The sequence below is a fragment of the Impatiens glandulifera genome, chromosome 4, assembly GCF_907164915.1.
Source record: "Impatiens glandulifera chromosome 4, dImpGla2.1, whole genome shotgun sequence".
Taxonomy (NCBI): Eukaryota; Viridiplantae; Streptophyta; class Magnoliopsida; order Ericales; family Balsaminaceae; genus Impatiens; species Impatiens glandulifera.
In genome coordinates, this window is record NC_061865.1 from 19,696,668 (window position 1) to 19,711,178 (window position 14,511).

General features: G+C 29.2%; 2 protein-coding genes and 1 pseudogene across 2 annotated transcripts; 1 reads left to right on the forward strand and 2 right to left on the reverse strand.

Annotated features, from left to right (window-relative positions):
• On the reverse strand, positions 1–813 carry LOC124934901 (mitogen-activated protein kinase kinase kinase 20-like). Its single transcript, XM_047475394.1, has one exon. It carries the CDS (start codon positions 811–813, stop codon positions 1–3), a length of 813 nt encoding a protein of 270 aa, XP_047331350.1.
• A 5,878-nt stretch (positions 814–6,691) lies between these two features.
• LOC124934902 lies at positions 6,692–7,759 on the reverse strand (annotated as a pseudogene).
• A 3,893-nt stretch (positions 7,760–11,652) lies between these two features.
• LOC124936943 (heat shock cognate 70 kDa protein 2-like) lies at positions 11,653–14,166 on the forward strand. Its single transcript, XM_047477470.1, has 2 exons — positions 11,653–11,920; positions 12,273–14,166. Exons 1-2 carry the CDS (start codon positions 11,707–11,709, stop codon positions 14,006–14,008), a joined length of 1,950 nt encoding a protein of 649 aa, XP_047333426.1. The 5' UTR covers positions 11,653–11,706; the 3' UTR covers positions 14,009–14,166.
• Positions 14,167–14,511: the final 345 nt, after the last annotated feature.

A 14,511-nucleotide genomic window follows, 5' to 3' on the forward strand; every position in this document is an offset into this window, starting at 1 on the left:
CTATGTGCTATTTTGGGCGGGAGGAGGATCGTGTCTCCTACCGACGATGAACGGATGTTGTAGAAGCATATTGACGCTCCACCTTTTCTTAGGATCTTTAATTGTGCACATCTTCCAAAAATCGAAAGCATCTTTGGCAATTTTACTCCTCTTTATTAGTTTAATAAGTTTTTGGTTCATATTTTGGCATTTCCATTGCGGAATTGATGTGATCATCTGAAACAATGAGCATCCCAATGCCCAAATATCGGTAGAAGTATCATATTCTCCATCATTTAATGATTCTGGAGGCATACAGTGTGGTGTCCCTATAATCATCCCTGAAAGATAGAGGGGCTGCATAGTAAAACCAAAGTCTCCTATTTTGGCATTCTCGTCGACCATTAATATGTTTTCGGGTTTTATATCACAGTGGATGTATCCACTCTCATGAATATAGCGCAGACCCTTTAAAATGGAAAGTGTATATTCCTTTGCTTCAATTTCGGGGATTCCTTTGCATTCAGCCGTCTTTGATGATTGAATGCGGTGGTGCAAAGTGCCGCTCGAGGAGTACTCCAAGAAGATATTAGTAAAAACTTTGGTGCCTTCAACGGTGAAATCATAACCCAATAAACTAATTATATGAGGACATCCTTTAAATTTTGAGAGAATATCCTTTTCGTGTAGGAGAGATGAATCTTTATTCTTTGTCAATTTAACTGCCATTATTTGAATAGATGGATAGAGACAATGTCCTTCCAATGGACGAGCGAGATAGACAACTCCATAGCTGTCTTCCCCCAATTTCTCGAGTCTCTCCCACAAAGACATTATTATTCATTCAAAGTAAAAAATAATTACGATTAAGAGAGAAATAACAAAAATATTCAAATACACAAACAAATACGTAGAAAAAAAATAATCACATACCAATTGACGCAAAGTACCGAAAATCAAAAGAGAACGAATTGAGTTGAGTGTTTTAGAAATTTTGGGAAGAGAAATGTGTGATGAATTTTTCTTGAATTGAATTGACTTGATTGTGATAGTTTTATATAAAATAAAATAAATTTAAAACATTAATAGGCATAAATTTAGAACAGACATAAATTTCGGATTTGGAGAATTACTTTACTTATGTTATGTTTTTATAGAGAGATAAGAGAAACACTAAATAAATCCTATAGACTTACAATTTTTACCTATTCTTATGGAAGCAAACGATTTGTTAATTCTTTTATTTTTCTACCAAATCAAATAAAATAAACGGAAGATAACTAACTAACTCCTAACTAATCTAACTAATATTCTAGAAGGAATGCTAACTAATTTCCAAAACAAGAAAACTAAACTATCTCTTTAAACAGAAATCTCTAATTATAAATTAAACAAATTATTTAATAAAAGAATTTTTAATAAAAGAGAAAGACTAGGTCTTATACCTTTAAATTTTAAAATTGTATTTAATTAAATCAAATCTAATTAAACAAAACAATTAAAATTTAACAAAATATATAAATGTTTTTTCGTTAATATAAAGCAAAAAAACAATTTTTTTGTATTTTATTATTATTGTAAGTATTATCCCCTTAACTTATTAAAAATAATCTGAAATTAATTATTTTTAAAAATTTAGTTAATTAAAAAATAATTACTTGTAAACTATAAAAATTGAAAGTGAAAAAGTGAGGGTCTAGTGAACTTATTAATAATTTTGTCTTTATTTTATAAAAACATTAACTAAATATCAATATAATTTAATGTTTTTGTATTTGTTTTAGTTTAGTTATTTTTAAAAAAAAATTACAAACAAGTTAAGTTAGATATTCATGACTCAATATTTTAATATGTACCTTCTTCTTTAATTCAATATTTCCCTTCTTTCTCTATTATCTAGAAATTTACCTATTTGTTGAAGGACGATATTTTTGAATTCGATATTAGTATTGAATCTATAGAGATTATTTTAAAACAAAAAGACATTTATCGATATGAAATTACTTTGTTAGTAAATCACAGAAAAAAAATATTTAACAGAAAATCATATAGTGTTATTACATAAGGGGATATTTGTTTATACAAAACTCAATATGATTAGAAATCTTCCACTAATCAAAAAAATGTACCTTTAATATTTCATACAGGATTTATAATTTTTTCCCTTAACTTATATATGAGAGGATCAAGTGATATAATTGAATTCATCTACACTCTATTTTTTCTCTCCTCTTCGTCAATAATTTATCAAAAGTCCTCACAATGATGTTTTTAATTTTTCAGTCACTTATTCTTGATGTTCTTAGAGTGAGTGAGTGAAAACTTCATTATTGGGCTTTTCAATTTTCTGGGTAATGATCAGTTCAATCTCTGTTTGAATATAATTTTTCTGGGAAATGATCAGTTCAATCTCTGCTTGAATATCATCATTATTCTCTTAAACCTACCTGCAGAAGATTGAAGATTAAGTAAACTAACATTTCTCGGCAATGTTGTCAGTAATCGTTCCAGGTTAAACGGAGGTCAGTTCCTCCTCTCTCTCTCTTCTTCATTCATCAATTTTGGTTTTGAATTTGATAGGTAGAGTTGATTAGCTAGATACACATTTGGGTTGGGGATCAAGCAGCAGCAGGTTAGAAATGTCTGTATGCATGGTTTGAATATGGGCAGTAGGGACAAGTTCATAATGCAGATAACGTGACTATTTGTTCAAATATTGGAATTGAGTTGTTACATTCATTCACTGAGTTTTCAATGACTAGAGTTAATTTGGAAAAAAGAAAGATAAGTTATGTAATATGTAGAGTTATATATCTTTCAGCATTAATTGTTGTTATTGCAAACATGTAAGTAATTAAACCTGCTTTTATTTACCCTTCTTGTATAGATAATTAAACATGTGGATAGATGGCCCGCAGGATAAGGTTCTTGTATAGATATATATCGGAGGATCTTCGTTTACGAATCATGTCACTATTATATGCGACTGCGGGATTTCCGAAATGGGAAACCTTTGTGCACATGTGTTGAAGATTATTAAGATTTTAAGGAAAAGAGGATCGGCATTGCCTTCTGTTGGAATGGTTCAGTTTAATAAGGCGGTTACTGATTTATTTCAATGTCCACCACACGATTCACTTTTTCGAGATTATGCTGTATCTTTGGCGGTTTGGGTTCAATCTCAGTTCAGTTAGATCGAAGGAATCTGGATGAGAACGAAGAAAATCGAAAGTCTAGTTCTTTGGTTGATCCCATTGCTGATATGGAGTCTTAGTGAAGCTGTAGTAGTGAATTCGAATTCTATAAATCTGGCGAAAAAAATATATGATTTTGTGAGATGAATAGGTCTATAATCGACTGTGGTGGTTACAGCAAACAGCGGAGAAGATTTCTAGTTATGTAATTGGGTTCAATAACTAGGAAGATTTCTTTTAAACCCGTTTACAATATGATGGTTTTTGGCGGATTTCTTGGCACTTGATGTAGGTTTTATTTTTTGAAATAATCTGATATTTGTTTTTGTAAAAATTTCTGTTTTGGTTAAAAATTGGAATTTTAAGTTTATAATTGACTTAAATATTTGTTATCTACTATCTCTCTTTTTCTTCTACCCTGTTTAAGGACCAAAGTTTGTTTGGTTATATAGCCTATTCATCAATCCTTGTCCACCAGGTGTTTGATGGAATGCACACACTGAAGCAAAAACATAATGGTTTAGTGCTAAAACAAATGTTTAGTTTAATTCTAAATTATATAAAAAAACGAAACTATCAACATTTAACTTTTTCTCATGGCTGTGTTAATTCATTCCCAGACCAATTGATTGAAACAGAGAGGTCGCCCCTATGAAATTCGAACACCCTTAAGATTTGATTTATACTTATGGATAACTACATACCCCGAGAAGAAAAGAGAGTTATATGAACCAAATTATTGTTCTTAGAGATATGGTCTGGGCAATGTATATGAAGAATTATCTTGCTTGACAGTATGTGTGATGTGTTTTGGGTATTTTGAAAATGGAATACAGCCAGGTAAATTTAGCTCTTCAAATTTAAGTATAACTATTATTCCGTATATGTTTAACTAAGACAAATTAATGATAACTAGTATGTATCCCGTGCATTTGCACGAGTAATAATATAAAAAACCGTGAAAAAAATATTACGGTAAAATTTTTATGGGCGGGTCAATCTACAATCCGACCCAAGTATCCATTACTCTCACATATATCCAAATTAACCACATCTCTCGACCTGGCAATCCAGACACTTTAAAAATTAAGCATCATTTATATATATATAGATAATGTGCATGATTATGCTTGGGGTCAATTTAATCTGTCTTGAATCTGCATTATCTGAAATATGAACCTAACACATTTATTTATTCAGATTTCAGTGTTAGACTGACTGAACAATAAAAAAATCAGTGATTTCTGGTTTGCAATTGACATATACCATCCATCAGATTTATGGTCTGCACTTGCTAGACATCAGATTTCTGCTTATTTTTTAGTTTATTTAGACTGACCTACCATCTGTACATTTTTATACCGGATTTTATATTTTAATTTTCTTTCATTCTTAATATATTTGCAGAAACAATAAGAACGACTACCTGAAAAAGTTATTGTCATGTACTCTGTGTTATAAGGCATATTTTCCAAGTCTTCATTAGTAAATATCGTTGATCTGTTATTTTTATATATAGAAGTATTTAATGGATATATAAAACTTATAATTTTGTAGTTTTCAAACTGCTTAACTTTTACCTATAATCACAAATATATAATTGTGCCTATTAAACTTATGTATTTATAAATAATAAATATATTTTTTAAATAATTATATAAATATATTTTATTTATATATTATAATTAGATAAAGTTATATTTTAATTAAATTATAAATTTCATATAAAATAAATGATTAAATATTTATGTAAATGTTTTTTTTATATAATATGTTAATTTTAAAAATTAATATTTCAATTATTTTATAAATAGTTTTAATTAATGTATAATAATAATATTAATTGAAGATTAATTGATTTTTAAATTTAAAATAAAATTTGATAATATATTAAGAGTTTATTATATTTTTTGAATATATATATATATATATATATATTTATTTATATGAATAAGTAATCATTTTAAAATATTAATATAAAAATTAGTTAATAAGTTATACTTTTACACGTTTTAAATAATTGATATATATATAAATTATTTTAATAATTAATATTATTATTCTAAATAATTATTATATTATTTTAAAATTATATTATTAAATAAATAAGCTAAAATAAAAATTAATTTAAAATTAATTTAAATAATATATATAGAAAGAAACAATAGGAAAAAGATTAGGAAATGAAAATTTGACGAAATATATGATCCTATAGATGCTTTTATTTATTTGCACATGTTTGGTTATCCATAATTTTTATTGTTATGGTGATCACTTTATTTATTTTTTTGATAAAAATATCCTATCGCGTAACACGGGATGCCTTCGCGTAATCGCATTACGCGAAGTAGAAAAGTGGGAAAAGTTCATAATATTTTACTATTTAATATAACTTAGACATCTTTTTTTCATTTATTTTCTTCTCCTTATCTCTCTTTCCGTTCTTCTCCTTCTCTTTAACTCTAAACAGTGACGGCGATCTTCGACGACGGCGACGACGATATTCAATAACGGACACCACGGTGAGCACAACGAGCACCATGGCAACTGGTACGTTTGTTGTTTATTTAAATGAAATGGACATCTTGTATTCGATTCTAAATCACATGCACTATTGTTGTTTATTGTTTATTTGAGATCTGTTTCTCGATGCAACTTCACATTTCGCGAAGGTCTTCCCGTTACGTGAAGTTCTTCCCGTTACACGAAGGTCTTCCCGTTACACGAAGAGCCTTCCCTTTTCACATATTTAATGAATAATTGCATGGACTTCAATAGTATTATTTATCCATTCATGTTTTCTATTGTAGCTGAAGTATTCTAGACGATATTCAGACATCATGCAGGTATCAGATAAACATTTCATTGTCAAAATACCTGACAATCTTCCTCTTGATGCGGCTGTTCCTTTTCTCTACGCTGGAATTACAACTTATAGTCATTTAAGGTACTTTAGTTTGGATATTCCAGGAACCAATTTAAGCGTGGTGGGTTAGGTCATTATGCGGTTAAGTTTGCCAAGACTTTTGGTACTAATGTGACTGTTATTAGTACTTCGATTAAAAAGTAAAATGAGGCGATTGAGAGGCTCGGTGCTGATTCGTTCTTGATTAGTAGTGATCCTGATCAGATGAAGAGTCATGGAAAGATTGTAATTGATTTAAGGATGATGGGGAATTAGTTAATAAATGTGTATGTTGATGTGTTCTTATTATGTATGTTCTTATTATGTGTGTTGTTGGTAATTTGGATTTGTTCAACTTTTGGGTAGGGCAAACACAACTTACTATGTAGTAATTAATTAAAACATGTATTATAATAATATCTCAACCTATAATATTCTAAAGTTGTTCATATTTTGACAAGGTATACTAATGATAAGGTATACTACCAATACAATAACACATTTTTGTCTAACAATTGAAATTAATCAAATAGAAGAACATATATTTGCATATATAAATCTACAACTTTTATGTGTAGTGGATGGATCTGATCACAAATACATATAGTTAGATTTATATAAACACCATGTCAACAAAAACATATAACAAAGCATAATAATCATTCATGGTTTCCAAATGACAAACTAGTACTGAAAAGTGAAAACAAACCCAAGAACCACAACTGTTTTTTTTTTATCAAATCACCACAACTTAAAAAACATTGGAGCAAATAAAATAAACAAGTTCTCCCCTGTTGCAATGAGCAACAAATAGAGAAGCCCGAAAGGATGATATATCTGAAATGATATGAACAGTTGTTTTTGCTCTTTGTCAAGGTCCTGATGAAGACAAAGAGGTTGCAGAAATCACATATCTGGATCTTGTTGAGTTTCTCCGCCTTAACAACATGATTGGCTTTAGCTATAACATCCTGGGCAGCACCATGATAGTCAAAAAGACAACCATGTTTATCAGAGTAACGATGGGATCCACAGAACATATTCCCACATCGACATGACAAGTTCATTTCCATTAACAATGTTCTCAATGGAGGAGGCAGTAAGTTTCGTATGTTCTTGTTTCAAAATAATGTCTTTGTGACATTTGGAACACATGTTCATGGTTGCTGCACTTCCGAAAAAGCCACAATTGTTGATGCACAAGATTGGACCTTTCGATGATGCGTGGCATCCAGTCAATTTCTAATTCGATCTTCCTCCCCAATCTGATATTATGGTACCGGTATAGACCGCGTCTCATCATGCTCCATATTTTTAAGCTTACTGAAATGAACAAAAATGAAATAAAATAGAGTGTGATATGGATTGGTACATGAAAACAAAAGAGAATCGGAGTGTTTTGGTTGATGAATACAATGATTCGCTTGATTAGTAGATTGTTGATCACAAATAACCCACATCATACAAGGTCTTAAGCTTATTCTACATCGCAGACATTCATATATTGGGTTACGACTTGCCTACATGATATAGAAATTCAAAGTTAAAGAAAAGACTATTATGGGATCTACCAAATAGATGAATATGAACAATCCAAATGCCACTTTGTACACAGACATATGGAATAGCATCTGTGAACAGTTATCTTATTCAAACAATTATATGCACCACAATTCTCCATTATTGATCTAGGTTGATGATATATGTATCATGATCATGTAACTGAGTCAATCAAAATGCATCCATTTGATACTATAAAAAAGATTAAATCTGAATTAGGAAGTTCAACATAGATTTGTGATATTTTGTAGAAAACCATAGTTTTCTTAAAACGCAAAAAGCAATACAATTTACAAAATCATTAACAGAAACTCAAAACAAACAATCTAATTATTGTAAGAAAATTCACAATTCGAAAATGAATTTGAACCCTAACTTGTTTGACAAAACAACAACCTCCTTCCTCCTCTAGAACAATCTGACCCGATCTTCTCCACCCACAAAATCGCAATAATCAAGCATGTTACTCGCCAAATAGATCAACAAAAAAGATCAAATAAATCGCAGACAGATCGATCCAAAAACAACATCGTTATACATAGAAAATACGAGGTAATGAAATCAAAAAATATTCACCTTATAATCAAAAAACAAGATTATCTGCAAATATCATCATCGACAATATGAACAACCAATGTGAACAATAAGAACAGGTTTATGGTTTGAAGATGAAGATAATGGAAATAATAACATAAATTGATTTGTATGATGAACACATGATATTAGAACGGGTGTTTTGATATCGATCTGTATGATATGTTCGTTTAGAGTTTCGCCGCCGCCATCGCTGTCTAAGAGAGAACGATGAGTAAAAGAAAATAACGAAATGAATAAATTTGAATATTAATATAAAGAAATTTTCCACTTCGCGTAAGGCGATAAAAGTATTTTCATCAAAAATAAATAAAGTGGTAACTAGAGTAATAAAAATTATGAGGTGACTACGGATGCAAATAAAAGCATTTTTAGGCTCCTTTCGTCAAATTTTCCTTTGAAAAAGGGATGATTAATAAAATGACGTATAATTTGATTGACGAAATATAAAATAAAATTCTGGTCGACACATTATTTGTAGCCTTTGGAACAAATTTTCATTATACATACCACCCAAATGCATTTAATAATTTATTATCTCTTTAAATTTTTATATTATTAAAAAAATATTTAGTAACTTTTTTTATTTTTTTTATTATTAAATTATTATAAATATTTTTTTAAAATTATTAATAATATTAATATATTTTTAAAATTATATATATATATATATATATTAAGTTTTGTTTTAAAAGATATGTTTTTATTCTAGTATAATATAATTAATTATTATTTATTTTAACTAGCAAGATTTTTTACATTTTTTTTTAAATAAAATAACAAAATTATTATAATCATATAAAATAAACTATATAATATTTCTCTACTAACCATAATCATCGATAGTTGATTTTTTTTACCATTTTTCTCTTCCATGCCAGAGGAAACATGGGCATAAAAAAGATTCTCGTAACAAATGGAATTCAACTTTTAATTCACTTCTGTCATCTAACATATTCATTATTACACAAATATCTCTTCTTTACCGATTTTTATGAACTCACTTCGGTCAACTAACAATCTTATTCTCACTAACTTTTTTTTTTCAACCACCATATTTCTTTACTCAACTATCTCATTTTTACCAATCTTTATCAACTCATTTTCTTTTAACCTACATATTTTTTATTAACCAACTATCTCCTCTTTATCGATATTTATCAACTCACTTCGGTCAACCATCACATTCTTTATTACTCAACAATCTTCTCTTTACAAACTTTTATCACTTTTATCAATTTACTTCTGTCAACCAACATATTTCTAATTCTCTCTTTATAATACAATTTTGCGATTTGAATTCTTAATCTTTATTATGCATAACCAACACTTAATCATTAAGTTACTTAAAATTATAATTTTTTTTTATAATTTTATGTATAAATAAAAAATTGTTATTTCTAGTTAACAATATAATATATAATTATGAATATATATATATAAATAAATTAAATTATATAAACAAATTTAAAATTATATCGTAAAAAATGGGATATTAGAAATTTAGATTTTATATATTAAGGCTCCGTTTGTTACATGGTATTAATTATATAGGTATTAATTGTAAGGGGTATAAGTTATAAATGGGTATTAAGAGGTATAAGTTATATATGTTATTTGTATTTAGTTGGAAGTATAAGAGGGTTATAAATTGTATATATTTTATAATTTTGTGTTTGGTTGGTAGTATAAAAATGTTGTATAAAATGTAAAAGACATTTTTGCCCTTTATATTTATATAAATTTAATTCAATTATTAAATTAATATATTTAATTTTACTTTTTTTTATTAATTCTCTCCATACATGTGTTTTATTTATTATTGCTTTTAATTTGTAAACACATTTTATGTTATGTTATAAAATGTTGTTAACAAAAGTGCATTTAAATATTGAAATTTTATTTTTTACTTATAGTTCTTTTACATATTTGTTCATAATAAAATTTTAAATTTTTTATATCTCATTTAAGAATCAAGTTTCTTACCACTATACTAAATTATTACTTTATTAATTAGTAATTTTTTTACTTCATTTAAGAATATACATAGATAAAATAAAGAATAAAAATAAAACTGCTCACATAATTAATAAGATTGTCACAATATATTAATTTCCTTGATAACTTTTATATAAATTTAACAAAGTTTATATAATTACAGGAAAAAATTATGTAATTAAAATAACATGCATGTTAAATAAAGTTTTTAAAGAAAAAAATATAATCAAAATATAAGAATATATATGAAAATAGGGCTTTTAAGAAAAAAAAAAACATAATCAAAACAAGGGTAAATGTGAAAATAAGAAAAAATATTATCAAAGTATAAGGATAATTATGGAAATAAATTTTTTATACATACTTGTAACTGATTCTACTAGGTATAAACTTGTACCTAGTTTAAATGATAATTTATATAACTTGTAAATACTGTTTATATAAAATAATTAACCAAACATTCAACCAAATTTACTGTGAGTATAATTATTTAATATCTACAGTCTAATCCTATGTAACAAACACCACATAGGGGTACAAAGTTTGAAATTCGAGTATATCACTTTTTTTTAGTTTATGGTGTCTCAACCAATATATAGATTTGAATTATTTTTATTATTAAAAATTAATTTTTTAAATTCAAATAAATAAGAGAATAAATCATTAAGCATAACAAAAAAAAATAATTATAATTTTTTTTTTGTAAGATATTAAATTAACAAGTGTATATTTTTAATTAAGTATAATATAATTAATCATTTATTTATTTATTTTAATTTTAATTAATTTTATTATTAATAAATAGAAGAGAATAAATTATTGAGTATAACAAGAAATAAATAATTAAAAATATATATTTTTTACTTTCCTTGTATATATATATATATATATATTAAATTATAAAAATATTATATATATAAATAATAAATTTAATATATATATATATATTAAATTTATTATTTATAATAATTTAATAAAAATAATTAAAGAGATATTTTTTAATAATAAAAAATTGAAGAGAAAATAAATTATTAGATATATGTATTTATGGTGATATCTAAGAATTAAAGAAACTAGATGATACTTGTCTTATTTATAAAGTTACATGTAAATGTCACGTCAGTCTAACGGTCTCATTTTAAATTATTACATTTTAAATTATTTTAATTTTTAAAAATCATTAATAATTCTTATTTTTTAAATAATTCATATTATTTTAAAAAAAATGTGAACTCGCTTATAATTTATTTATTTATTATTATTATTAATATTTATATATTTTTGGTAGTTTAGGTTTTAACTCGGGCCTGAATAGTGGGCCTTTATTTAGTGGACTTTTCTCTTTCTCGTAGATTCTAGAACATTCTCTAGTCTAATATATAACGGATGCAACCCTAATAATCAAGATCTAATTTCTTACTTCTTCTTTGTGCTTTCTATTACTTTTCTTTCAAATCTCAGTTATTCTGATTAGTAATGGCCGGAAAGGGTGAAGGTCCTGCTATAGGGATCGATCTTGGAACCACCTACTCTTGTGTTGGAGTATGGCAACACGATCGTGTAGAGATCATCGCAAACGATCAGGGCAACAGGACCACACCTTCCTATGTCGCCTTCACCGATTCGGAACGTTTGATTGGAGATGCAGCCAAGAACCAGGTTGCAATGAACCCCATCAACACTGTTTTCGGTAAGATTCACTATTTGTTGAGTTTTGTGCTTTTTTCCGCTTTCCGAAATACTGTAGATTTGAAATCTGATCGATTTGTATTGTTTGAACGCACTCGCTTTTCCTTCATTCATATGGATATTGTATATGCCGGCCGTTTCAGATCTGAATATTATATTTGTAGAAGGGTACATCGATAAACCATTTACTGTATGAGTTGATGAGCACGCGTAATATTTACTGTTCCTAGGATGAATCTGTTATGATGACTTATTAATAATTTGTGTTTTGGATTTGGGTTATTAAAACTATAGTTTCTTGTACAGTTCTTTGTTAGGACTTAAATGTTGAAGCTTTCTTTGTTATGTAACAGATGCCAAGCGTTTGATTGGTAGGCGATTGAATGACGCATCAGTTCAGAGCGATATTAAGCACTGGCCATTCAAGGTGGTTGCTGGTCCAGCTGACAAACCCATGATTGTAGTTAGCTACAAGGGAGAGGACAAACAGTTCTCAGCTGAGGAGATCTCATCCATGGTCCTTATCAAGATGAAGGAGATTGCTGAGGCTTTCTTGGGTACAACAGTGAAGAATGCTGTTGTAACTGTCCCTGCTTATTTCAACGATTCCCAAAGGCAGGCCACTAAGGATGCTGGAGTTATTTCTGGGTTGAATGTCATGCGTATTATCAACGAACCCACTGCAGCTGCAATTGCTTATGGTCTTGACAAGAAAGCAACCAGTGTTGGTGAGAAGAATGTTCTCATCTTTGACCTTGGTGGTGGTACTTTTGATGTTTCTCTCTTGACAATTGAAGAGGGTATTTTTGAAGTTAAGGCTACTGCTGGTGACACTCATTTGGGAGGTGAAGACTTTGACAACAGAATGGTTAACCATTTTGTTCAAGAGTTCAAGAGGAAGAACAAGAAGGACATCAGTGGAAACCCAAGGTCTCTCAGGAGACTTAGGACAGCGTGTGAGAGGGCGAAGAGAACTCTCTCATCGACTGCTCAGACCACCATTGAGATTGATTCACTGTTTGAGGGTATTGATTTCTATTCGACCATCACCCGTGCAAGATTTGAGGAGTTGAACATGGATTTGTTCAGGAAGTGTATGGAGCCAGTTGAGAAGTGTTTGAGGGATGCTAAGATGGACAAGAGCACCATCCACGATGTTGTCCTTGTTGGTGGCTCCACCAGAATTCCAAAGGTCCAACAGCTTCTTCAAGATTTCTTTAACGGAAAGGAACTTTGCAAGAGCATCAACCCTGATGAGGCTGTTGCTTATGGTGCAGCTGTTCAAGCTGCCATCTTGAGTGGTGAAGGAAACGAGAAGGTCCAAGATCTTCTTCTATTGGATGTTACCCCTCTCTCTTTGGGTCTTGAGACAGCTGGAGGTGTTATGACTGTTCTTATCCAGAGAAACACTACCATTCCCACCAAGAAGGAACAGGTCTTCTCGACTTACTCTGACAACCAGCCTGGTGTCCTTATCCAAGTCTACGAGGGTGAACGAACAAGAACAAAGGATAACAACCTTCTCGGAAAATTCGAACTCTCTGGCATTCCTCCAGCTCCTAGGGGTGTTCCTCAGATCACTGTCTGCTTCGACATTGATGCTAACGGTATCCTTAATGTCTCCGCCGAAGACAAAACAACCGGACAGAAGAACAAGATCACCATCACCAATGACAAGGGAAGGTTGTCAAAGGAAGACATTGAGAAGATGGTGCAAGAGGCTGAGAAGTACAAGTCCGAGGACGAGGAACACAAGAAGAAGGTCGAAGCAAAGAACGCGTTGGAGAATTACTCTTACAACATGAGGAACACGATCAAGGATGAGAAGATCAGCTCGAAGCTGCCAGAGGCTGACAAGAAGAAGATTGAGGATGCCATTGATGGGGCGATCCAATGGCTCGACAACAACCAGCTTGCTGAGGCTGATGAGTTTGAAGACAAGATGAAGGAACTTGAAAGCATTTGCAACCCGGTTATTGCGAAGATGTACCAAGGTGGTGCTGGTGGCCCTGATATGGGTGGCATGGATGATGATGATGCACCACCTGCCTCCGGCGGACCTGGACCCAAGATTGAGGAAGTCGACTAAGCTGATGGTTGGTTATGATGGAAGATGGATCAGTTTTTATTATTTTTGATGTCTTAAGATTCTTATGGTTCTGTTATTTCTTTAAAGTACTGCTGCTAATATGTTTTATTTTGGAACATTGATTTTAATTATTAGTATTGATGAGATTTAACTGCTCACTTTTCCTATTATTGTTAGCTTGTTTTGAACAATTCTCATGTAGGGAGGAACGAACCAATAATTTAAAATTTTAAAAATTACTAATAATAATAATTTTTTAATATATTATATTATTTAATTAAATAAATAATATTATATATATGAAAAATTAAATAATAAAAAATTAAATTATAATATATCAAATTTCTATATAAAACTAAATGAATTGTTTATATGTATCACAAATTTAATCATTTAATCATTTTTCCATAATCTTAAATTTGTATAATTTTAAAAAAAAATACTCAATTTAATATTTTATATATAATCTTAATTATCTAAAAAATAATTATTAAAAAATTCTC